Here is a 24,600-nt window from a genome sequence, read left to right as displayed (position 1 = left end):
CTAGCGATAAGCAATTACGAGAATCACGATTCACACTGGTATGTTTCTAATTTGTGTATTTTTTTTGTTCGATTCAAGTAATATTTTGGATTTGTTCTTTCTGTTATAAAAAAAAATCAACGAAGGTTGGTTTACAACAGGTCGATCTAAGAGAAAGAGTTTCGATAGTGAACATTGAGTTTTCAAAAAATTATAAACCTTTATAAATCGGGGTTCAAGTAATTTTAGGATTTTTGTTCTTCTGTTATTCAAAAAACAAATAAGGTTGATTTAGACTTGTCATTTGAATAGTTCTGGTTAGGAGAAATATTTTCGGATAGTGAACATTTTATTTAAAAAAATTATAACCTCTTATAAATCTGGGTTTTAAGATATTATTGATAGTACAACTCAATGCTTTACAAGGTTTGGTTCTTGTTAGTTTGTGTTTGCCCTTGCGAGTCTTTTCCTTATATGCACTTATGTATCTATGAATAGGAGAGCTTTGTGTTTGGAGCCAGACAAAAACAAACAGTGCAACCTGGCCATCTGCTTGATGCGTATGGGTCGAATCCCAGAAGCTAAATCTCTGATTGATGCTGTGAGAGACTCTTCTGCAGAGATTGAGTTCGGAGATGAACCGTTCACGAAGTCTTACGACAGAGCCGTTGAGATGTTAGCAGAAGTGGAATCTAAAGATCCAGAAGATGGTCTTTCGGATAAGTTCTATGCGGGATGTTCATTTGCAAACGGAACAATGAAGGAAAACAAAGTTCCTCGAAACGCAAACAGGAACCACTCGCATGTTCCTCCTTCTGCAGCATCTGTTAGACAAACGTGAGAGAGGCTCTGTTGGTCCTAGGATGGATGAAACTGGCCCTTATCTTCCCACTGAGAAGGTTGATCAATTGCAAAGTTCTGATACAAGGGAAAGGAAGGTAGTTTTGCTGCAGCTTGGGCTCTAGCTAATCAATATTATCTTGCATGTTAGAAACCTCTTATAAGGGTTTATAAAACTATTTATAAGAACTTATAAATCATTTATAAGGTTTTATAAATATATTTATAAAAGTTTATGAATCTGTATATAAGGGTTTATAAAAATATTATAAGAGTTTAATAATCTTCATACCACAATTTATAAGAGTTAATAAATCTTTTTCAAGAGTTTATAAATCTTTACAAACATTTAGTAGTAAAATATTCATAAAGCAAGTGTCTATAATTCTAATATAAATGTTTGTAAATTATTATAATAAATGAAAGATTATTTATAATGGTTTATAAAACAATTAATAAGACTTTATAAAATCAGTCTATAAAGTTTTTTAAATATATTATTAAAGTATAATTCATTTATAAGAGTTTATAAAATCAGTTTATTAGGCTTTATAAGGATTATAAATAATTAATAAATGTTTATGAATAATTTATGAAGATTTAGAAATCATTTATAAACCTTTATCAATAGTTTATATATATTTATCATGTGGTGGAAAACAGCGAGATGAGGCAGCAGAGGTTCGTGGGGATATTAAGTTTGCTGTATATCGTTGCGTTCTTAGCTAAGAATAAGAGCGAGTGTCTCCAAGAAGAATGGGGAGTGTTGGAGAAGTCTCCGGAGGCGGCTTTAGATGTGGATCAGACGATCTTCGTGGCTGTTTTGTGGTGAATTATAGAATATTTCTGGATGTTGAATCGTTCTTGAGTGTAGATTTGCTCATGAATCATGATTGAACTTTACCGAGTCTATATATATATCCTTTAGTTGATTGTGGATGATGTTAATGATGTACCTCTGTTTGCTAAAAAAATCTGAGAAATGATATAATCTACTCTATTGAAATAGAGTCCTATTTTTTATCTACCATTAGAAGTTGTCATTAACTTTTGGACTCTTACTAGAATATTACAATAATACACACGCTACTTATATAAAATTCACCAAACTACTTAAATTAAACCAACATCGTTACATACAACTATACTGAAGTCATATTAAACATACCTTCGGTTATCTGCTAATAGAAAAACAATACAAAATTAAATTATTTTTATAATAATCAAAACATGGCTCTGCTTATAGTCTACCTTCAAATAATAATGGACAAATAATAATATGTTTATTTGATGAGCCCAATCCATCAAATAGTAATGAAAGACATATGTTTTCAATTACATCTGACGTCATCTGCGACTTATTATTCATAAATATATTTTGTATCTCTCTTATATCGTGTTTGATTAATGGGTCTAATCTATAAACGAAAATATTTTTTACTGGATAAAGTAATGTATTTTAAAAGACTTTCAATTGATATTAGATGGACCAAATGTGTAATATTTTTCCACAAAAAATGTAACCTATATAAATCCCTAACAAATTGTGATATATTTAATAATATTTACATAACTTTTTTTAAAAAGTTATTAATCCTAATGTTAATATGAAATTTCTAAAGCAAAATTAAGCGTGTGTATTTTTCAATAATACACTTTGATAACTATAATGTTCAAAAAATGAAATGAAACTCGAAACTAATAATTAGATTAAACAAAATTATTTTGGTTAAAATTGTATTAGAAATTATGTTTAGTTGAACTAAATTATTTTGTATAATCTAATTTAAAATAATTTAAAGATTTAACAAAATCACCTCCTTAATTAAATAAAATATCACAATCAATCCCTAAATCAAACCACTAATTTACTACATATTAGAGCTGGGCGAAAACCCCAAATCCGAAGAACTGAACTGAATCTTAAGAACTGAACTTGAACAAAAATTAGTTAAATATTCGAATGGGTTTAAAATTTTGGTATTGAGTGAACCAAAGCTGACCCAAACCAAAGTATTTTGGATATTCGAATGTATCCAAATATATTTAGATACTTAAATATATTATTTTTTAGGCTTAATATATAAAATATCTAAAATATTAGATATTTTGGAATTGTTCAAAATATTTAAAAATATATACAGATAATAAAAGTAAATGTCTAAAATAGTCAAACAATACTCAAAACACTAAACATACTTAAAATATTTATTAATTTTCTATCCAAATATAAAATGCAAACTAATTTATATGTTAAATTAAGGTATTCATCATACATTTTTCAAATTTATATGTAACATATTATTTTATTTTTAGATTTTTAAAAATTAAAGCATATATGACTTTTAAATTTTTTAAAATAATTGTAACGGGTTATTCAAACCCCAACCGAATCCACAAAGATCCAAACGAACCCTGCCCAAAATTTATAAATATCCAAATGGAGCTAATTTTTTTTGTCACCAATAGAACTCAAATTTTAACCTCGAAAACTCTAAACTTAAGAATACCCGAAGCAAACCCGAATGAGTAGTTGAATGTCCATTCCTACTACATATGAAACATTATACATTACAAACTAGCATCAAGTACAACATATATTATAATACAAATCAATTATATACTTATAAAGACAATATACAATTTAGATGTCAAAAATGTTTATTATATCCACCTATTATATAACACAAAAAAAAACTGACAAATTCGAAACCGTATAACATAATATGGATAATTTTAGTAAGATTTTATAAAATAAAATCCGCGCACAGCGCGGATCCGTATCTAGCGGTTGTTACGGGTTTTATAGAATTTTTAAATAAGAGTTAAAAAAAAAACTAAAATGGATTACATATGAACCACCGAATTTGGCAATTTAATTGCGGGTCGGGTCGGATTTCAAAACATTGAATATAATTTTTCATTTGTAATATCTAAGTGTAGATACAATTAAAATACAAATTTATATCAAATAAATTTGGAATGTTTCGAAAATAATCCCGCGCTTTGAAAGCGCGGGTCAAAATCTAGTTGTTTTATAAAGAAGAGGCAGAGAAACCATATCAAATTATATCATCATAATAAAATCCTTATAAGGCTTTATAAAGATAATAAATAATTTATAAATGTTTATAAATCATTTATGAAAATTTAGAAATCATTTATAAACCTTTATCAATAGTTTATATATATTCCTATAAATGATTTATAAACCTTTATAAAATCACTTATAAGAATATACCAAATATTTATAAGGTTTTATAAAATCATTTATAAATATTTAGAAAGGTAATTTCATTTATAAAGTTTTAAAAATCATTTATATGAATATATAGAAACTTTTTATAAGGGTCTATAAATCATTTATAAGAATGTTTAAAATTATTTATAAGGGTTTATAAAATCATTTATGAGGATTTGTAGAATTTCAAAAGGTAATTCTTTTATGAAGTCTTATAAAATTTTATAGAGGCTTATAAATCTGTATATAAGAATTTATAAAACTATTATAAGAGTTAATGTTGCAATGTCACAGACGCTGGACTTGACGTTGTTCGGGATCCATTCCACAAAGTAGGATGAGTTCTTGTTCTGGATGTTCATCATCTGCTCATCAACCTCCTTAGTGCTCAGCTTTCCACGGAACACAGTGGATGCAGTTAAGTAACGTCCGTGACGAGGGTCAGCAGCGCACATCATGTTCTTCGCATCCCACATCTGCTGGGTCAGCTCAGGGACACTGAAGGCACTGTATTGCTGTGATCCTCTCGATGTCAACAGAACAAAACCCACCATGAAGAAGTGGAGCCTTGGGAAAGGGATCAGGTTCACAGCGAGCTTCCTAAGGTCGGAGTTGAGTTGACCAGGGAAACAAAGACAGCATGTAACATCACTCATTGTAGCCGAGATGAGATGGTTCAGATCACCAACTAGCAAATCACACAAAACAAACAAGTCAAGACCCAAATGTTACATTAAGGTTAATATATACAGAGTCTTTTACTCACAGGAGGGGTTAGAAAGCTTGAGGGTATGGAAGCAGATGTCGTAGAGAGCCTCATTGTCGAGAACCATACACTCGTCAGCGTTTTCAACGAGCTGATGCACAGAGAGCGTTGCATTATATGGCTCAACAACAGTGTCAGAGACCTTAGGAGAAGGAAACACGAGTTATTTACTAAAAATTAAATTTGTTCCAAATATTTTTTTACACCTTTATAAATATAAATCTATATTTCAAGATATTGTTAAAAGTACAACTCGACGATTTATAAATCTTTATAAAGAAGTATTTAAACAAGAGCTCAATTAATTTTAGGTTTTGCTTCTTTCTGTTATCCAAAAAAACAAATAAGGCTTAACTTGTTATTTGAATAGTTCTGGTTAAGATTAATATTTTCGGATAGTGAACACTACATTTTTACAGAACTATAATTCCTTATAAATGTGAATTTTAGGATATTGTTAAAAGTACAACTTGACGATTTATAAGTCTTTATAAAGAAGTTTTCAAACAAAAGTGGATCGCATATGTCTATAAAAAACATATAAATGTGTGAACTTGGGAAGTTTTTGAGGAATGCTAGGCAAAATGAGTACAAGGAACTCAAAAATGATTTATAAACATTTATAAAAGAACTAAATGCAACAAAAGAAGTAACAAAGAACTCTGCATTAGAAGCATATGCTATTACTTCTTCAGCCTCACCCCTTCGTCTCTTTGTTTCCTCTAATTCTTGTTCATCCAATTCCTTGTAGCCACCACCACGACCTCCCCTATATGGAGAAAATAAATGAATAAGCACAGGTCTTTCAAGAGAACAGTGAACAACAGCCTATCAGGCTGAAACATAACGTTTCTTAATGCAAAACTAATTTGGCCAAAACATTTCAAGTGAGAAAGCACATTTTGATGCATTAGGAGCTTTGTCATACTGAACATATTACCAAAGAAAGCATTCGGTCAAATTTCAGAAGATAATATTGTTTCCCCTTTTCCAGTTATCTACGAGGCCATGTTTAAAGATGAATAAGCTGACACGAAGACTACTATTATCGAACAAAAATCTTATAAATGTATCCTAAATTCACTGCAAAAGCATCTATAGTACCCACAGCACAAGTACATATGACCACTAAAGACCGGAACGGCGGAACCAGAGCATATATATACCCACAGCACAAGTACACAAAATGCATAATTACCCAATGAAAACATTCTATTAGCTAAACTAGTAGAAAAGTAGTATAAACTTCTATATAACCTAAAATATACACAGATCGAGTTGCAGTTAGCCCTGAAACTACAAGATATTCACCAAATTAACAAAATTTTCCAAATTAACAAGGAATATCAATGGATAAACTGAAGCAAGAGACACATACTAAACTAAGAATTCATAAGCAACCCAAAGATAAAAGCATCTCACACTGAGACAACTACCAAACAAGCTTATATGTCTCATTTAGACTTACAAGTGGATAAAGGAGGGTTCTTTCAGCATTCTTCTGATTACTCTAAGCCGAAACCAAAAACGATATCCAAAAGCTTTAGTGATTACTTTTACGGAATTTTGGTATAGATTGTAAAACTAAGTTGAATCGAGAAAGTAAGAAGGAGATTGAAACAGTGGAGCTTCCATGGAATTCATAAACACAATCGAAAAAACTTGATGGTGGTTAGTCGTCTTCATTCATAAGCCCTATGTTCTTGATCGATAAATTTATAAAGTCTTATAAATTTGAGATTTGAAAACTTCATGAGAAAGACTTCGTCTTCCTTCTCAGAAATTGATCGATTTTGAGAAATCAAAGACTAAACTACAGAAAGAGACGAAACTCACCATATATTATCCTCTCACCTTTGTTACGCATTCGTCATGTTTTGTTCGTTTGAGCTTATAGTCTTCGCCAAATCTCGTCGGACGTCAGCGTCTTCAAATCTCGCCGGAGTCGTCGAATCTCACCGGAGAAATCATCATAATCGTAGAATCTCCCTGGAGTCGTGAATCTCGTCGTTCAATTTGCGAACTGTTTGAATCGTGGGAGAAAGAAAATAGGTGTATGTTTGATTAAATAAGGGTATAATGGTACTTTAGCCATTAAAATTTTAATGGTAAAATTGAAAAGTGTAAAGTTGAAAAGTGGTATTAGGAAAGTGGTATTAGTGGCAATTTTCCAATATAATTTATCATATTTATTTTAGTATAATAATTATATTTTAACATGATCATGACTATAAAAGTAGATAAAATATGATATACTTTATTTATTTTCATTTCTAAACGATAACTTAAAATACATTAAGTTATTGTTTAAATATTTTTACATAGATTTATTAGAATATTTAAATATAATATATAAATATATATTATATTATATTTTAAATGAAAATATATTATGATTAAAGTAGTTACAAAGATTTTATATTATTAACTTTAAAGAAATACATGTTAATTTTTATACATGTATTATATAGTTTGATAATGTTAACCCATCTTACCAACATATTAGATTTTATTTTTGAACATAAATATTTTATAATTACGAAAATAAATATATAAATATATAAATTTAATACAATTTTATTATATTTAGCTCAATATAATAATTTTATTTAGCTCAATATAATAATTTTATTTTAATATGATTGATTATGATTATATAATAAATAAAATATTATAGATTTTTTTATTTTTCATTTTATATAACTGAATATATTAATGTATAATAATATTTTAAACTAATTTCAAAATTAGTGAAAATATTTAAATATAATTTCGAAAATGAAGATCTTGTAAAAATATTTTCAAACAGATTTGTTAGACTTTTAAAATAAATATATTTATATTTAAAATGAAAAGATATCAAAAGATATTATGATTACAATATTTTAAAATTTCTATTTATTATTAGTCTGAATTAAAATGTAGTATGAATTTCTATGAATAGGTTCATTAGGTCCATTTTTAAAAAAAATCACATATGAATCAAGGTTGTGACTTCTGTTTTAATATATAAGATTAACACTTTTATACACTGATAACTGCGATATTTGCACTGATAGAATTATGCTTTTTTTTTGATGCTGTGTTTTTTTTTAATGGCAGTTTTGTCCCTACCTTTTTCTACACAACCTATTTCGTATGTTTTCCAAAATCCCTATATCTCTCTCCTTTCTCGCCCCCTTTTCTTTCTTCTTCTACTCCTTCCTCCTCGAAGCACCAATCTAGTTTCAAATCCCATCCTTCACTCTCCTGCGTATTCGTATAAATACATATACAGGACTGCTCAAACCTTTTCGATTTGGTCCCAGATTCAGTTACCAGAAGCTATATTCGTTTGAAAAATAGAGGATGGTTGGGAGTGGTACTAGGGTTTCGATTCCGGCGGATACCAGGAAGACAAGAGATCACTGCTGGGAACTATAGTGAGGATGAGATTCACGCAATCCTCCTTGTATGCAATATGAATCCCATGACGCTGTTCAACGCATCATAATTGATATTTTTTGTACTTGAAAATGGAACAAAAATGAATCATATCATAATTTGTAATGAATGGAACTTTTAAAAAAAAGGAACAGAGAAAGAGAGCTTGGAGAAGAAATACAGAAAATAAAAAGAAAAAGAAAGTTTGGAGAAGAGAAAGATTGGGAAAGTAAATCAGTAGTGATTTCAGTAGTGATAACTGGCCTAGAATGTAATAAACTAACTGTTAACGTATTTTTAGATTATAGATACTCGTGGTAAATTTTTGCTTTTTTTTGGATTTTTGTGATGAATGTTTTTAAAATGTGATTCCATTAATTTTGCAATTCAGAATATTTATGAGATATATATAGTCAACTTAGGTTTGTGTTCCGAAAAAGTGAGATGATTTGATATCAGTCTTCAGAATATCCATTTCTTAGTAAAGAGCTTGTGAAATTGCTCCAGATTGCATCTTAGTAGCTGCAAGTGAAGAATAAGTGATTTCTTGTTTCTTCCATAGATATACAGTTTACTATTTTGATCCTAGACTCATATCTCACGTTGACGAACGGTTTTAATTGCTTTTTTCTAAAAATCAATGATGGATTATCTAATTATATGCAATTTTATTGTTTGAGTGCATATATGCTTTATAAACATTTTGTCTTGGCCATATATAGCAGCACCTATAATAAGATGACCTGATGAGCTTCTCCATGGATGCAATTGTTAATCGCTCAGCCAAATATGATGAAACGGATGTGTTCTCAAGAAGTGAGATGATTTTATATCAGTCTTCAGAGTATCCAGTCTAAGCAAAAGCAAACGTTACAGATATACAGTTTACTTTTAACCTGAGTCTCATATCTCCTATTGATAAACGGTTTTAATTGCAAGGAAGGAGTGCATAGTTTTTAATAGCATTCGCAAATGGAAGACATTCAAAGTTTCTAGTAGCAATTTGTTGCAAGTATGTTGTGATGCCTCCAAAGCTGCATCAAGTGAACAAATTGTCCAAGTTAGTGACTAGTTTATGAACGTACGAAGGGATTCAAGTGCAAACCAACCTTTCAAGTGCATACAATCTTGCACTTGGACGAGGCTTTTGGAAGCTGACAGAGTTCTCTCGCCATCCTAAGCTTCTCTTCTCTGCTGATCTTTCCTCCACATCTGACTTTGAGCAGCTGGAGACAGGGGAGCTTTCCTAAGAAATGCTCCAACTGATCCCACTCAGCCCTCGAAGTGCTGTCGTGTAAGCTAACCTCCACCACCTCCAGAGCTGAGGTCACAAGACAAGAATAGCTAGACAAGCACCTGCAAACATCATCTTGTCCATAGTGCAATCCACCCTTCAAAAAAGGAGGAGGATCAGTGATTGTAAAAACATAAGGATTATCTATAAAGAACTCTATTCTATACCCTAATGATGAGAGTCTTCAGATTCGGAGACCTCTCCAGCAAACAAGGAAGGAATTCCCAGCAGTACTCGATGTCTTCGTGGGTGATGGTCAGATGATGGAGATCCGCTAAAATCGGAATTGACTTGGAGAAGTAGTTAAGACCCTGAAACGACAATCAACAACACCTCAAAATCCTATTCTCTTAAATTTTCTCAAGTAGTAGCAAAAAAATACTTACTTCGAATGTTGATGATGATGACAGATGCAAGACCTTGACGTTTCTTATCCCTTTGAGTAGTTTCTTTGGATTACTCCAGTATATATCAACATCATGGGGAAGATCAACATTGTCCCATTGAGTATTCACCAGCATCTGAAGGGTAAGTTTAGCTTCTTGAAGGGCCGGAAGGTTCATGATGGGATAGTCGTGTGCAACCAGATCAGAGTACTCCAAGTACTCAAGCTTGGGTGTATCGAAACTGATGCTTTGGTTATGAGGACCATCAAATTCAGCAGAGAAGACACGACCCATAGAGATTCTTCGAAGGCTCTGACTAGATAAAATGCCTGACCACTCCCAGTGCTCCCAACACATCGCTGCTATGACCAGTTCTCTAAGCTCAGGGGAAGCGGAAAGAAGCCCCTGGAAGGCACAACCACGAAGAGAGAAGAACCTGACCGAGTCAAGCACCAGAGTCTGAAGGGCCGGTAGAAAAGCATCCCTGGGAAGATCTTCGATCTCAAACCCTTTGCCGAGAGTAAGCTTGGCCAAAGTCTTGCTTGTGAATAGCTCAGGAGGAAGTGAATAACCTTTCTCCACACCATCTAAGCACATTTGAAAATCCATCACTCCGAGCTTCAGCACATGACAAATACATTTGTTCACAAGAGCAAAGTCTGCTGAATCAACGCGCTCTTTATACTTCAGTGAAAATCTTCTGATGCAGGTGATAAGTTCTGGCAGAGCAGAGACTCTATCGAGGAAACCTCTCAAATTCTCTTGATTCTCGTCCAACTCAGGATCTTGTATAATGGTAAAGAGCTTCTGGAATCTCTTTGAGAGAACTAAAACACGAGCAGCCTCCTTCGCAGGTAGAAACCGCACGATCATGAGAATCATCTCATCAGGTAGACTGCTGATTGTATCCACATTTGCCCCAAAGCCTAGCGAACTGTGTTGAACATGTGTTCATTAGTTTAAATTTGGGGCGTATAATATAAAATGAGAAGAGAGAAAAGAAAGCAGATGGTTGATAGATATACTCACTCGTCTTTGCAACTATGTATGGCGTCTACATTGGAAGCTAATGCGTCTCTTTCCTGAGCAGCATATATTTCTGCAGATGTTTTCACATCCTCTGGTTGAATATACTCCCAATATCCAATAACCTGAGATTGATTTGATGCCGTGCTATACTCCTCACGATGCAATAGCATTCGACCTCCAGTCTCTCTAACCTCAGACAATATATCTTCTTTTAGCCGTGTTTCTACCTGCATTGAGGATATCTATCAACAGAATCGCATTTGCAATAATTGTATTATTATCAGGTGTAGTTTGAGCCTTACCACTATGCCTGCTATTCCAACATGCGTGAGGATATCAACAGGTTTACGCAGTTCTCTCAAGACAAATGGAATTCCGTTGATGTAAACATCTGCCTCTTCTCTTATTGTCTCAGTTGAATCCTCACCTTCTTCATCAATCTGCAAACGACTTGAAGTTCTTTGGCACTTTTTAAGTATGGAACCTTTGCACAAGACAGAACCACTCCGTTTGTTGATAATTGACTCCATGACTGCATCCCCCTGTCGTGACTGCAATTCCTCCTGTGCAATAAAAAATATAAAAACAAAACATTTTACAGCCATCCAAGCCTGAATAATGAGGGAGCGAGCTCACAGGAATGGTAAAAAACCGTCCAGGCCTTACCCTTACGCTCCACTTCAACGCTTGAACCTCAGGTTTTTCATGCAGCCAATTCTCATACCCTCCTTTCACAAATGCTACATCAAGATTTTCGCTTCCAATGTATGCTGCAAAGGTAATCAACCAGAAGTATCTCTCCAAATATTCAGCGCTACGTTTCAGTGCAGCATTTCTTAATCTTGGCTCAACATGTTGTTGGTTGAAAACTTTTCGGTAATGCAGAACAGCTTCACGGATATTTTGCACTGCAGAACATCTATCGATCACAGAATCTAATGCCTCACGAGATTCAACTCCATTATCAAATAGTGTAGTGAATTTACGCAGCAGAAGGATGTCATCCATTCCAAATGCACGGCCATGTTCCTCTTCGCCACTTAAGGAATCGCCATACACAATTGAATCGGTCAGAACCTTAATAGGTCTCCCATAATTCATGCGAAGCTTCACTAGGCAGGCAATTACAGTTCCAGTTGTCGTTCGACCTCTCCCTATCTGTGTATGTTCAAGTGAAAGAATGGAATGCTGTAAGTCAAGAACAGAAAAATATTACTTAAAAATAACCAAGCAGATTTGGAAACTCAACCTGGCAATTGAAGACAAAAGCAGTGTCTTTGGAAGCAGAAGCGATATTCCATGTCAAAGTGTCAAAGTCTGAGCTTCTGGGAGCCTTACCATCAGTTACAGGTACACGGGCGTATTTAACTGGAAAACCCTCAGTCTCAAGGTTTTTGAATACTTCAAGCGGTGTTTGAACAGAATACGCATCCACATGTTCCCAACAATTGAAAACATTTTGGTCTTCGGTTTCGTGAATGACCATTATCGCACCGTCATAACGTTTAGCTTCTCTAAGAATATCCTCTTTCAGAAGAGCCTCCACTCCTTCGACTGTATCCCTATCGGTTCCCTAAAGCAAGGTATTTATGTAAGCTTTTCAACCAATTCAGAAGAGTAAAACATATACAGACAACACAGATTGTTTACCTTATATCCTAGCATGTTCTTATATGGCCTTTCAACTTCACGTACGACAAAAGGTATCCCATTGATATATATAACAGGTTCTTCTCTCATGTTGTGCCAAAAAACCGGCCTGCGACCTCTTAGACTCCAAACCCTTTCAATGACAGATCGGATACCATCTACAGTTGGGTTCGCAACACCATAAACAGTAAATCCTGGAACCTCCCTAAAATTCGGTGCTCCGTCCACCCTCTCTCGTAGACTTGCATTACGACAACCAGGACTATGATCACTCTTCAGAACAGTTTGACTTCCCAGTACTACCCCACTTCTAAGCGCAGCGACTTCACTCATCTCATGGGGGCGCCCATCTGTAGATTCTTCAACCTTTGTCAAAGAAGGTTTCATAGCTGCAAGGGCACCCATAGGATCTCTCCTGAGAAACCTGAAAGTGGCAAAGATGAACAAACATGAGTCACCTGAAAAGCATATGCAGTCTGAAACACAAGTACCATATATTAGTTTCTGGCATTCAAATTATTTTACAACAGCTTCCAAGAGATACAACCGCAGAGAGCTAGTTGAACATAGGAAAAGCCTCTCAAATGTCCAAGGAAAAACATGAGCTAGAACAACCATATCTACAAGCAAGCAGATAGATAACGGTTTGTAGAGAGAAACAGAAAAAAGGGCTGCTTGTCAGTACCTGCGAAGAATGCCATAGAGCTCTGGCCTAGCTTGCATCCAATCAGCAAAACTGACATGGTCAAGCGAACCAGTTTGGAGGAAGGCACCCTCTGAATCAAGGTATACAGAAAAGCATATAAGGAAGTAGTATCTTTCCAGGTACTCAACAAACAATGAGACTGCTGCCTCTCTCTTCTTTTCATCGGGTTGACGCAGTATACTACTGCTGTAGGTTGGGATTGCCTCTCGTAAGTTCTGTATGTTGATTGATGAAAAAAATTTAGACATTTTTACCCGAAGTTAAAACCCATAAAGTCTGATAGACATTATCGTATACTTGGATATTAAAATGAGCAGAAGAGACCTGGATGGATGCACATCTGTCTATGGCATTATCAACTTGCCTTTTGCCTTTTACACCACCCTGGAATCATGAAAACAGTTAGACACAGCAGGACAAGATGAACAGAAGAAGACACACAGAAAGGACTAAATACCTCTAAGACTCGTATCAAGCTTCTAATAACTGCATATTCCCCTCTACGGATTTTGTCCTCCTCAGAATTTGGCAGATCATAAGTAATATTTCTACCAGTTGTAAAGATTCTCCCAAAGTAGTTGTCTGAAGGAAGAAAGAAATGACAGGTTAGTAGAAACTCGTACCAGTTTATATTTTGTTCCAGAAAACATGGATCCTGGTCTTACATCTATATGTATAAGAAGATGCTATGGAGAAGAGGGTTGAGATATGATCACTTTGCTAATCTATACTGTTTCATTACTGTCTCAAAAAATAAAAAAAATAAATAAATAAGCACTCGCAGATGAAGTACCTGATGCTCCAGGACGTTTGAAATAGAGGAGAGTTGCAATCACCATTCCAGCCGTCGTATTTCCACGTCCCATTTGGCAACTGAAAATGATCTCCGTGTTAATGTCAGCCTGAGATATCTTCCTAATCTGCAAACACACAGTTACATGAATATTTTAAATGACAGGAACCACCCATATAGTGTGTTATGTACCTAGCAAATAGCAAAAGTAAAGAGATAAGATCATTCATTCAAAGTTTACCAGCGCATCAAAATCTGTGTCTTTGGGTTCTGTCACAGGAACACGTGCATATTCGACAAGGTAGCCTTCAGCTTGCAGTTCTTGGTATACCTAGATCCAGAGAAGTGTGTATAGTGATGTGATCCTTGAAATCACCATAACAGGGTGCATGCTCTGTATCATACAAAATACTACCTCAAGCATTGTCTTTAAGGATTCATTTGAGACTGGCTCCCACTGGTCTACCATCTCACCATCTGGTAGTTCATCAGTCACAAGGATCTTGTTACCATGTCTGCCAGGAAAAAAAAAACAAAGTCAGAGATCATTTATAGGAGCAAGCGGTTATAGTGATTAAGATATAAACCTAGATGCCTCCATGAGAACATCTCCTCTTAAATCTTCTTCCATTTGATCTACATTTAACCTCTTCATACCCTGATCAGAAACATAAATAAACATAAACTGAAAGGTTCAACCAATGTATAAAAGGCTAATTAACATACAAAAGTAACATGTACTACCATGTTGGTGAAAGGATTGTCCAAATCACGTAGAACAAATGGTTTCCCATTTATGTATATTACCTGCCATAAAAGGCAAGTTCACAGAAGTAAACATGCTGAAGCAAGGAACAATACAGTCTAATCTATATTGATAGAAACTCTGAGTTACCGGTTCCTCCCTAAGACTAATCCAAAGAACTTGAACTTGATTGCTGGCTTTGTGACCTCCGATGTGGTCAAGAAGGTTTCGTATCCCAACGGCGGTTGGCATAGCGACGCCGTGAACATGCAGAGAGCGAGCCTGAAGAAGGCCAAAACAACGAGATGGATCACTAGCAGCAGAGAGGATAGTCGAAATTCACGACAATACCTAAAGATATCAATTACTAAGATAGAGAATGGAGCGAACCTGATGGTAATTTGGAGCACTTTCGATCCGAGGATTCACGGACTTGTTCTGACAAGCTGGGAGATAATCGCTCTTGAGGATCGTCTTCTTCCCAAGCAACAATCCATCTCTCACCTTCGTCATCCCGCTCTGTCTCGCCGGAATCGTAGGTCTAAACAGTCAATTGAATCGCGCTTCGCGACTCAAGGTTCTGGCGCGAGTGTCTCTGATATAGATGAAGAAGGCTTATGAGAAATGTAACAGAGAGAAAGGAGCTCTCACAGACTCTAACTTCCTTCTTCAATCGTCTGATTAGTCGCTTTGTTTTTACACTATGATGGGAAAGGGTACTAAATAAAACATTACAAGATTTTTTTTTTTACAGCATCATCATCATCAAAGTAGTAACTCCAATTAACATAACCTTGATTAAACTAGTTGTTAATAAAAATTTAGCAACACTGTGTGATTTTTTTTTTCTTTATGTATTACAATGTAGTCGCTGAAATTAGCCACTTTCTTATACCATCCCCAAAACAGTAAATTAAAATTTCAAATGCAATTTTTCTCCTTTATTATTTATTACAAGGGAGTAGATATCGAAATAGAAGAACTTTTTTCTCTTACCTTTGATTTCACTCTCCTTTTTAATCAATCCTCTTTTCAACATCAAAAACTAATCTATTTTAAAAGTTTTTTTCAAATATCCTAGAGATGAATTTTAAGAGTGACTGAGCATAGTGATATTGTGAAGATTTGTGTTTTTCTTTGTCATGGCTTACTTAAATCGCTCTTAGTATAAAAGATTACTAGCTTTTGATCCGCGTGTCCGCGCGGTGTATATTTTTTATAGAACTTATAGTTTATATATATTAAATAATATATGTATATATATAATACACTTTTCCATGTTACATATTTGCAGTGTTTTGAAAACCGGACCGTCGGACCGATCGAACCATTCCTTTTCATTCTTGTAATTTTATTCTTTTACGTTATTTTTCTATTTGTTCATCTTGTTTCCAGAATGGTCACTAGTTGAATCCCACTTTTCTACGAATCGAACCATACATTTAAGTCGGCATAGAATTTAAAAGTTGCAATTTTTGCCAAAAAAAGTTAGAAAAGTATTAACAGAGATCCACTACAATTGTTTTAAGAACTTTTGGATGAGGTTCTTCACAAAAATAGTAGATCTCATAACTACATACACATATATAATATATATATATATATACATATGTATTTTAAGAATTCCAATAGGTAGAACCTTCCAATACTCTTAAGTTTTTGCTTTAAGGTTCAAGACATTTATTCATCAATCTAAAATACTTTATGATTGCTGACCTCGAAAATCTAGATAAAATCTCTATAAATATTTTACTAGTATCTTTACATATAAAAAATTACCAAAATTATTTTATATTCCAAAGGTTTTTCATTTCTTTCTATGACATCAGTTCTACAAAAATAAAATTCTGAAAACATTTATTGTGTTTTCTATAATTTTTATTATCTAATCATAATAAATTCTTAATTGCCAAACATTCTTTTGTGTTTTCTATAATTTTTATTATCTAATCACAATACCATTGGTTTAATTTTATTGAAAATTGATAATCACATAAATTGATGTATTTATGATATAAATTTGAAATGTTTAATTAATATGTTCCCTCCCTTGATATGCTGTATTTATCACTGACTCCAACTTTTCTATAGACTCACAGAGCTAAGAAGTTTGGTTCTTGACACCAACTACCCTGGTCGTTCTGATTTCAACTTATAGATAAAGTGGATCATTGTAATCTCTGGTAAGCAATGCAAATGATAGAAGTTTCATGTAAGATGTGTGTTGTCGTTTACTTATAACAAAAATTACGATTTCCTGCTACTTTTCAGTTGGAGAGGGTGAGGAAGAAGCAAACAGAGGTGGAAACAAGAACGAATTGGGAGCAGGTTACTTGTTTAGTTGATATCAAGTCTTATATTAACAGTTGGTCAGAATATACATATATATCCATTTTATTATATGATGAACAATATAGTTCTCAGTTGGAAAAATTATAAAGAAACAAAAAAAGTCTCCGTCGCCGGGACTCGAACCCGGGTCTCTCGGGTGAGAGCCGAGTATCCTAACCAGCTAGACTACGACGGACTTGTCGACTGCTATTTACTTGAAATATATTATTAGTAAAACAGTTTTCGTTTCGTCTTTGGGGAAGGTTCCACTTCCAGGAGGAGGGAAAGGGAAAGTGGTGTTGTGAAGCTGTTTTTCATCGGCGACATTGTCTCGTCTCCTCTGGTAGGCTATCTTTGGTTTTACCTCGAAGCTGCTTCCGAATAGTATTGTGTTAAGAATTGGCTTTTGGTTCAATCGAACTTTGTATTATGATTATGATTCAGTTTGTATTACTCGTTGAATGTTAGCTTTAACTGTAGGTTAAGAATGCATAGTGATTGTGTAATTGGTTGATCAGCGATTGTGATAATCTTATTGAATTTAGGGATTCAGTTTCTTGTTGTGAAGGAAAAGTCCCGGAGAGAGAGATGATGCCCAGGTTTCACTTCCGATGTCGTTCAGACCGGTTTGGTACATCTTAGAGAAGCTCTCAATCTTTTACTCTTCTTCCCAAACTCAATCGTCGAAATGCAGGTTATCCTGTTGTTCAAAGGTAGTTTCTTTGTGCTTGTTCGATTAAGCATAATCTACTTCTCATCATGCTTATATATTGTAATGGTTTTTTTTCTCTTTGGTTGTTATTGTTTTGCATTTTCTACACAAAGAAAGAAGTAATGCTATCTATGATCGTCCGTGCCATGAGTGATATAACAAACCGATTCAACCGGTAAGTACATAATTCTAGTTAATGCTATGAGCACGGGCTGACCTCTGGTGTTTATACTTGTGGTACCTTTTGCGTTCCTCTGTGGTGATAATTAAGATTCAACTGGTAGTAACTATATTACTCTGAGCTATGCATAATTCTAGTAGCAACACACAGATTCTTATTTCTCTTCTATGGGTTATATGCTTCTTCTGTGTTCCTTAGTGTATTGTAAGCTTGCTTTTGTGTTGAACTTTTCAGTTGTATGAATAATGTTCCCTGCTACTTCCCATTGATTCAGCTGTTTTCCCTCCGATCAATGTCAGAGACCCATATAAACGGCTTGGGATAAGCAAGATGGCCTCGGAGGATGAGATTCAAGGCGCCAGGAACTTTCTCATTCAGCAGTACGCCGGTCACAGACCTAGTGTTAACGCTATCGAATCAGCTCATGACAAGATCATCATGCAAAAGTTCCATGAGAGGAAAAACCTAAAGATCGACATAACGAAAAAGGGGCGCCAAGTGAGGCAGTCCAAAGCTGTGAACTTTGTTTTCGAGAGATTTCAAACTCCTCCCACTGCTTTCCTTGTCAAAACGGCAGTCACGTTCACCGTTCTCGGCGCCCTGACGGTTCTGTTCCCGACAGAAGAAGGACCGACTCTGCAGGTTTTGTTATCACTTATCAGTAGTAGCTACGTTTTACTTCATCCACCAAAGGCTGAAGAAGAAGCTTTGGTCTTTTCCTTTACGGGTAATAAGCAAAGCGTATCATAATCCCAAAACCTTTGGTAGTTTCTTTGTATTTGATCAGGTTGAACATTGTGATGAAACAGGACGGGATCTTTCATCTTCTCGTGGCTGATTGGGACCTTCTTGATGGTATCTGTGATCCCACCGTTCATTAAAGGACCACGAGGTTTTGAAGTCATGTCTTCTCTCTTAAGCTACGTTTTGCTCTGGGTGGCTTCGAGCTACCTTAGGTAGCAATGCTACCGTAGCATTCTAGCTCTCCCTCTTCTCTTCCCCCCCCCCCCCCCCCCCCCCCCCCCCTTTTGGGTCCCATATTGTATTTATCTCGGATATATGAAAAACATAAAAAGAGAAATTGCATCATCTTCATGTGGCATATAGAGAAAGATTTTTGTTCTTGGAAGTTGTTATTTAGCTGAGAATTCGCTATCTTCCAGTATCCAAGTCGTTCCTTGCAAATTATTGAACGTTATAACTTAAAAATTGAATTATGAATTCAGCCAAAATTATCTATGATTCTAATTTACAACTAGTTGGTAGTATTGAGTTAAATATATCTATGTTCCCCAGATACTTGTGGAAAAAGTTGAATTTTTTGGCACATACTCTAGAAATGATGGTTTTTATTTCAAGATGGGTATGTTTTCGATGTTAGAGTAGGCATTGGTTTGACATGGTAAAAAAAACATATCTATGTTCCTTATATCATACTTGAATCATTTTGTACTATAAAATACTACTAGGTGATAATCCGCGTCCTGCGCAGAGCGAGGAGATTATTAATGTATTATATATTTTAATTTGTAGACATAATTAAAGTTATAGGCATAGTAAGAATAATATATGTTTACATTGGATCTTAACCAATTCTTTCTTCACATTCGCATGGATCTTATCTCCCTATACATATAAAAACACGATGCATGAAAGACATAATTTCATATTCGTGAAAGAATAACTAAATATAATTATTTGATTGAAATAAGATTGTTTCAAACTTACATTGGAATCAATGATAACCATTTCAATGGTCAGTCCTCCAGCAGCAGAGTATTGCTTCCACAGCCTCACAATGCTCACTTTCACTCTCCACATGGTCTTAAAAGGTTTCAAGTCGGCAACAGAGTTAAAACCTGCAATTTGTTTTTTTGTGTTTGCTTGTATCGATTGCTTAAGGAGTTTAGAGAAAGAGGCAATGGTGAGGAGATGGATACGAATTGCTCTACTATTTATATCAACACAGAGCATAAGTTTTTACTCTCCACGCCAAATTGAATAGACGATACGAATATTAATGCTCCTCTTTAATCCCGTATATACCACTTACCTTATTTGGTTATTGCGTGATGCGTTTATATGTTATGTGCACTATCAGATCTGTGATGGTCACGCCACAATAAATCAGGAATATTCTTCTTTCGATTAACGTAAGTATTTCGATTATTTGAATTTTGTTTCCTTTTATATGTTAACAATATTATTGTGTTTTCTTTATATTTTGACCAATTAAGCGTGTATATTAATTTGGAATATTGAATTCAATTGTGTTTCCTTTCTTATGAATGTTTATCTCTATTTTATGAATGTTTTTAAAACGGTTGATTATAAGCATAAAATGTTGCATAGTAATGTTTGCGATTTGAAATTCAATTGTGTTTCATTTCTTATGAATGTTTATCCCTATTTTATGAGTGTTTATAAAACTTACGATTATTATTATAAAAGGGTTGCATAAAATATTCATAAAATGTTGCATAGAAATGTTCATAAGTAGTTGACTTGGTTTCAAAAATGTATGATTATAATACGATTTGATATTAGTTATAAAATGTTCATAAAATATTGCATTATAAAGTATAATAACAAACCGTAAACAAAAATGTTGTAGAATTATCGAAACCTAAAATTCATTTGATAGATGTCGAAATATATTTGTTGCCTTTTTCAACCGCAAACAAATCGGATTCTCTGCCTGTCATAAAGTCCCGGTTTTTGTTTCAAAGTGGATTGTAATGCATATGTCACAAAACCGATCGAGATCTAAATAAAGCATATTGTATAATGTATATGTCCAATGGCATTTGGTTGTAAATTGTAATTAATCTAGGTCACAAAGGGTTATTTTAAAAAGCTAATGAGAGTGTCTTAGGTGATGACACATAGGAAATGACACTTATGTAATAAACACATGAGGCCAAAGTTTATTTCTATTGATGTTTCTCCTTTAATAAGAAAGGGATGTTAACTTTTATAGGTTCCATATCCATCTCAATTTCAACTTGAGTTTAAACATAACCCTTGTAAAGTAAGAAATCTAGCATGTGGAAACGGAGCTTCTGTCCCTCTCAATATTATAACTAAACAGAAGGGGTCAGAAATTAGAAATTCCAAGTAATTCAATGCTGAGTACTGAACTTTAAGTGGTGTGGCTTCTGTGATCAAAATGTAAATGTAATTTTAAAATGTCAACTGATATCTCGGAGTCATGTCTGAGTTCATGCAAGATTAAGGGCCAATTCTAAAAGGGAAAATATAAGGGTTAACTTTGTTTGATGTAACAAAGGATGCGCTTCCTTTTGTCCTTTTCATACAAAATCCACTGTGCTTTATATAAAAACGACAAGAAACTAAAACAAAAACAACAAGAAAACAATCATCAATGCAAAAATATATATTTTTTTTTTAAAAGACGGAAACTTTCAAACTCTATAGAACACCAGATTGGAACTGAATCAAGGTTGCTGCTGAGCATCCATGTGACCAGCATCCACAAGCAACTTCTCCCTCTTAGCAATCTCAAGATCTTCATCAACCATCATCTTCACCAGCTTCTCAAACCCAACTTTAGGCTTCCAGCCCAACACCTCCTTGGCCTTGCTAGCATCTCCTTTAAGGTTATCAACTTCAGCAGGCCTAAAGTACCTCTGATCAATCTCCACATGATCCTTCCAGTTCAGCCCCAAGTACCCAAACGAAACCTCAAGAAACTCCTCCACCGTATGCGACTCCTCCGTCGCCACAACGTAATCATCCGCCTTCTCTTGCTGCAGCATCAGCCACATCGCCTCCACGTAATCCCCCGCGAACCCCCAGTCTCTCGACGCCTGGAGGTTCCCTAGAAAGAGCTTCCTCTGCAAACCCACCTTGATCCTCCCCAAGGCTCTCGTTATCTTCCTCGTCACGAAGTTCTCTCCCCGGCGCGGGGACTCGTGGTTGAACAAGATCCCGTTACACGCAAAAAGACCGTAAGCCTCACGGTAGTTCACCGTGTACCAATGCGCAGCGACTTTGGACGCTGCGTAAGGAGACCTCGGATGAAACGGCGTCGTTTCGGACTGCGGTGGCGGAGTTGCACCGAACATCTCCGAAGACCCGGCTTGGTAGTACTTGACGGTACGGCCGCTGTCGACGGTGTGAGACCTGACGGCTTCGAGGAGGCGGAGAGCGCCGGTGGCGACGACGTCGGCGGTGTAATCAGGGATCTCGAAGGAGACGGCGACGTGAGACTGCGCGGCGAGGTTGTAGACTTCGTCGGGTTTGATGACGTCGAGCCAGCGGCGGAGGGAGGAGGCGTCGGAGAGGTCGGCGTAGTGGAGCTTCATGAGGGCTTTGTTGGCGTTGTGCGGGTCGATGTAGATGTGGTTGATCCGCTGGGTGTTGAAGTTCGACGATCGGCGGATCAGGCCGTGGACTTCGTACCCTTTTGAGAGGAGGAGCTCCGTCAGGTACGATCCGTCTTGGCCGGTGATTCCGGTGACGAGTGCTACCTTCCGAGGCGTTTCCACGGCGGTGGATCCGTTGTTCTCTGACGCCATTGATGGTTTTATTTTGGGATCTGTGTTGAAACTGGGCTCTTCAGTTTCGTTTGTTTATATAGGACATTGTCGGAGATGAAGAGGTTATTTTGGTCATTTTGTGTATTATTATGGTCTGATCATCGTCGTGTCTTTTTAAATTAAATCTCATTGCTGTCTGATGCGATTCGTTTCCATGTTTACGCCTAACACGTTTAATTGGTCAACTTATTTTTCTTGTCAAACAATCATGAATTTTAACTTATCTTCGCATACATTATACTACGTGCAGTTCAAATCATTTGCAAGTTATTCTATTTTGTTTAAACTGTTGGCGACATAATGATAACTACAGAAGAATACTATAAGAAAATATTCAAAACAGTATATAGTAACATAATATATAGTCAAATTAGTATATAAACTTCCAAATATTGGTTATGTTTCAAATTAGTATATAAACTTTCAAATTATGACATAGAGCTATGTTTCAAGTTTCATTTGAAAATTTGGGATCGGATTATTCATTGCTACTGTCTTTTTGGAGAATTAGCTGAGATTCGACACAAATGTTTCTGATTAATTAAAAATATTTGTAATGTGTACAATTTGGTAAGAAAACCACACTAATACGAAGGTTGTTGATTATAGCTTCTTTGGCCCAGGGAAGGTTGAAACAACGTGCCATACATTAATTGAATGTCGTGTGTTGTTGGAGTGCGAGACATATAGTGATGTAGATAAATATTTGGGATATTTCCAAATATTTGTTATTTAGTTTATTAATTATTTAGATAATTATCTTTATTATTTTAGGGTTTTACGGTGTTATTATATATAGCCGTTTAGGCTTAAGTTTGTATTCAGTTTATGATTTGATTAATAAAATTGAGAGTTCTCTCTTTGTTGTTCCTTGCTTTCGGTAGATCATTGGTGATCTCAACGAATTTAAGAAGACATTGATCTTAGGCATTCTTAGACTAAATAAGATCTTTGTGATTAACCTAGTTTTCCGGGTATTCTAAGAATCAACGGATCTCTAATTTTATCCTATAAAGCTTCCGCTACATCATATAGTTTCCACGTTCTTCCATATCAACGACTTTGTTTTTGTGTGTTACCTTCTACACAAGTGCTCTCTTCTTTTTAACATAGAAAAGATTAGTACACGTTATGCAATAGTGGAGTCAGCTAATAGGCATCATTCAATTGTACGTTAGTTTGCAAAGTAACATTATATGGTTTTTGACCAAGTCAACAAACTTTAATTGACATAATGTCCCATTAATAAATTCATATTCAAATTCTAACTCAAATATCTGAAGTGATACATTTGCTAAATATTTTATACTTAGCCAAATTTAAAATTTTATATGTTTTGTATATCACTCATTTTGAACTTTTATTTATCGTTCTACAAAACTTCAATACTAACAAACAAATACACTAATTCATAGTTTTTTTTTTTTAACACTGAAATTATCATTCTGAAGTAGGGTGAAAACTTCAGTGAGAACATGGTCTCACATGTTTACAACCAATGTAACAAATTAAGAGCAACAAACCAAAGCAACAAAATTCAAAAAGTAACAACCACCACCAATAGGTGGTGATACAGTCAACACTCTTTGCCACAAAGAGGATAGCAAAGGAGGCAAGTTACGGAGGGAACATAGTCGTTTCCTGCACTAACAGGCGATGGATCCAAGAAGATCCACCTGTAGCTACATAGGATTAGAGTCGTTGATCAGAGATAACACTATGAGCTATCAAAGTAGCCACTCTATTACCCTCTTTCTCTACATGATCTAGCCTCCCGTCCGAGAAGAAGTTAAGACACTGAAGAATCTCTTAGACCAATTGATTGACATAAGGAATTGATGAACTTTTGCTGAACGCTTCTCTAAGTACACCAGACAAGGTTTCAAACATCACCTTGTCAATCTTTAAGCTAACCATAGCTTCCACAGACCACTGTAGTGAAATGAGATCCGCCAACAAAGC

The 24,600-nt window shown here is 35.0% G+C and overlaps 4 protein-coding genes and 1 non-coding gene across 7 annotated transcripts; 1 reads left to right on the top strand and 4 right to left on the bottom strand.

Moving 5' to 3' along the window:
- Positions 1 to 4,299: 4,299 nt before the first annotated feature.
- On the bottom strand, positions 4,300 to 4,731 carry LOC106421894 (tubulin beta-3 chain-like). The gene has a single exon (XM_013862731.3). It carries the CDS (start codon positions 4,714 to 4,716, stop codon positions 4,315 to 4,317), a length of 402 nt encoding a protein of 133 aa, XP_013718185.2. The 5' UTR covers positions 4,717 to 4,731; the 3' UTR covers positions 4,300 to 4,314.
- Positions 4,732 to 4,818: 87 nt separating this feature from the next.
- LOC106421874 lies at positions 4,819 to 15,956 on the bottom strand. The gene is made up of 21 exons (XM_048776493.1): positions 15,243 to 15,956; positions 15,003 to 15,134; positions 14,843 to 14,914; positions 14,695 to 14,765; positions 14,523 to 14,622; positions 14,349 to 14,438; positions 14,099 to 14,234; positions 13,772 to 13,905; positions 13,639 to 13,698; positions 13,294 to 13,529; positions 12,609 to 13,032; positions 12,208 to 12,531; positions 11,595 to 12,116; positions 11,261 to 11,521; positions 10,959 to 11,200; positions 9,930 to 10,863; positions 9,711 to 9,854; positions 9,374 to 9,640; positions 8,216 to 8,301; positions 5,481 to 5,595; positions 4,819 to 4,968 (listed from the first exon to the last, which is right to left on the bottom strand). The coding sequence occupies exons 1-21, from the start codon at positions 15,363 to 15,365 to the stop codon at positions 4,819 to 4,821; spliced, it is 4,623 nt and encodes a 1,540-aa protein (XP_048632450.1). The 5' UTR covers positions 15,366 to 15,956.
- A 1,350-nt stretch (positions 15,957 to 17,306) lies between these two features.
- On the bottom strand, positions 17,307 to 17,379 carry TRNAE-CUC. The gene has a single exon. It is a non-coding gene; the product is annotated as a tRNA-Glu (tRNA).
- A 26-nt stretch (positions 17,380 to 17,405) lies between these two features.
- On the top strand, positions 17,406 to 19,235 carry LOC106421898 (protein CHAPERONE-LIKE PROTEIN OF POR1, chloroplastic-like). Of its 3 annotated transcripts, none has more exons than XM_013862733.3 (5): positions 17,406 to 17,526; positions 17,737 to 17,896; positions 18,009 to 18,070; positions 18,376 to 18,803; positions 18,886 to 19,235. In XM_013862733.3, the coding sequence occupies exons 2-5, from the start codon at positions 17,795 to 17,797 to the stop codon at positions 18,912 to 18,914; spliced, it is 621 nt and encodes a 206-aa protein (XP_013718187.1). In that variant the 5' UTR covers positions 17,406 to 17,526; positions 17,737 to 17,794; the 3' UTR covers positions 18,915 to 19,235. The 3 variants fall into 3 exon arrangements, with proteins under 3 accessions (XP_013718187.1, XP_013718188.1, XP_013718189.1); XM_013862734.3 differs by having other exon boundaries at positions 17,412 to 17,526; positions 17,729 to 17,896; XM_013862735.3 differs by having other exon boundaries at positions 17,446 to 17,526; positions 17,752 to 17,896.
- A 2,083-nt stretch (positions 19,236 to 21,318) lies between these two features.
- LOC106421899 (GDP-mannose 4,6 dehydratase 2) lies at positions 21,319 to 22,865 on the bottom strand. The gene has a single exon (XM_013862736.3). The coding sequence runs from the start codon at positions 22,615 to 22,617 to the stop codon at positions 21,535 to 21,537; it is 1,083 nt and encodes a 360-aa protein (XP_013718190.1). The 5' UTR covers positions 22,618 to 22,865; the 3' UTR covers positions 21,319 to 21,534.
- Positions 22,866 to 24,600: the final 1,735 nt, after the last annotated feature.

The sequence above is a fragment of the Brassica napus genome, chromosome A1 (assembly GCF_020379485.1).
Source record: "Brassica napus cultivar Da-Ae chromosome A1, Da-Ae, whole genome shotgun sequence".
NCBI lineage: Eukaryota > Viridiplantae > Streptophyta > Magnoliopsida > Brassicales > Brassicaceae > Brassica > Brassica napus.
This window is presented reverse-complemented; position numbering and strand designations above follow the sequence as displayed.

What these genes read in the sequence shown, in the direction of transcription:
- LOC106421894 (XM_013862731.3), bottom strand. Translation starts at nt 4,716, where the DNA reads ATGAGTGATGTTACATGCTGTCTTTGTTTCCCTGGTCAACTCAACTCC.
- LOC106421874 (XM_048776493.1), bottom strand. Translation starts at nt 15,365, where the DNA reads ATGACGAAGGTGAGAGATGGATTGTTGCTTGGGAAGAAGACGATCCTC. An exon ending in TTGGAATAGCAGGCATAGTG is followed by an intron (nt 11,201 to 11,260) that starts GTAAGGCTCAAA and finishes TTCTGTTGATAG; the next exon opens with ATATCCTCAATGCAGGTAGA. An exon ending in ATACATAGTTGCAAAGACGA is followed by an intron (nt 10,864 to 10,958) that starts GTGAGTATATCT and finishes TGTTCAACACAG; the next exon opens with TTCGCTAGGCTTTGGGGCAA.
- LOC106421898 (XM_013862733.3), top strand. Translation starts at nt 17,795, where the DNA reads ATGTCGTTCAGACCGGTTTGGTACATCTTAGAGAAGCTCTCAATCTTT. An exon ending in GGTTATCCTGTTGTTCAAAG is followed by an intron (nt 17,897 to 18,008) that starts GTAGTTTCTTTG and finishes TTCTACACAAAG; the next exon opens with AAAGAAGTAATGCTATCTAT. An exon ending in TTTGGTCTTTTCCTTTACGG is followed by an intron (nt 18,804 to 18,885) that starts GTAATAAGCAAA and finishes GTGATGAAACAG; the next exon opens with GACGGGATCTTTCATCTTCT.
- LOC106421899 (XM_013862736.3), bottom strand. Translation starts at nt 22,617, where the DNA reads ATGGCGTCAGAGAACAACGGATCCACCGCCGTGGAAACGCCTCGGAAG.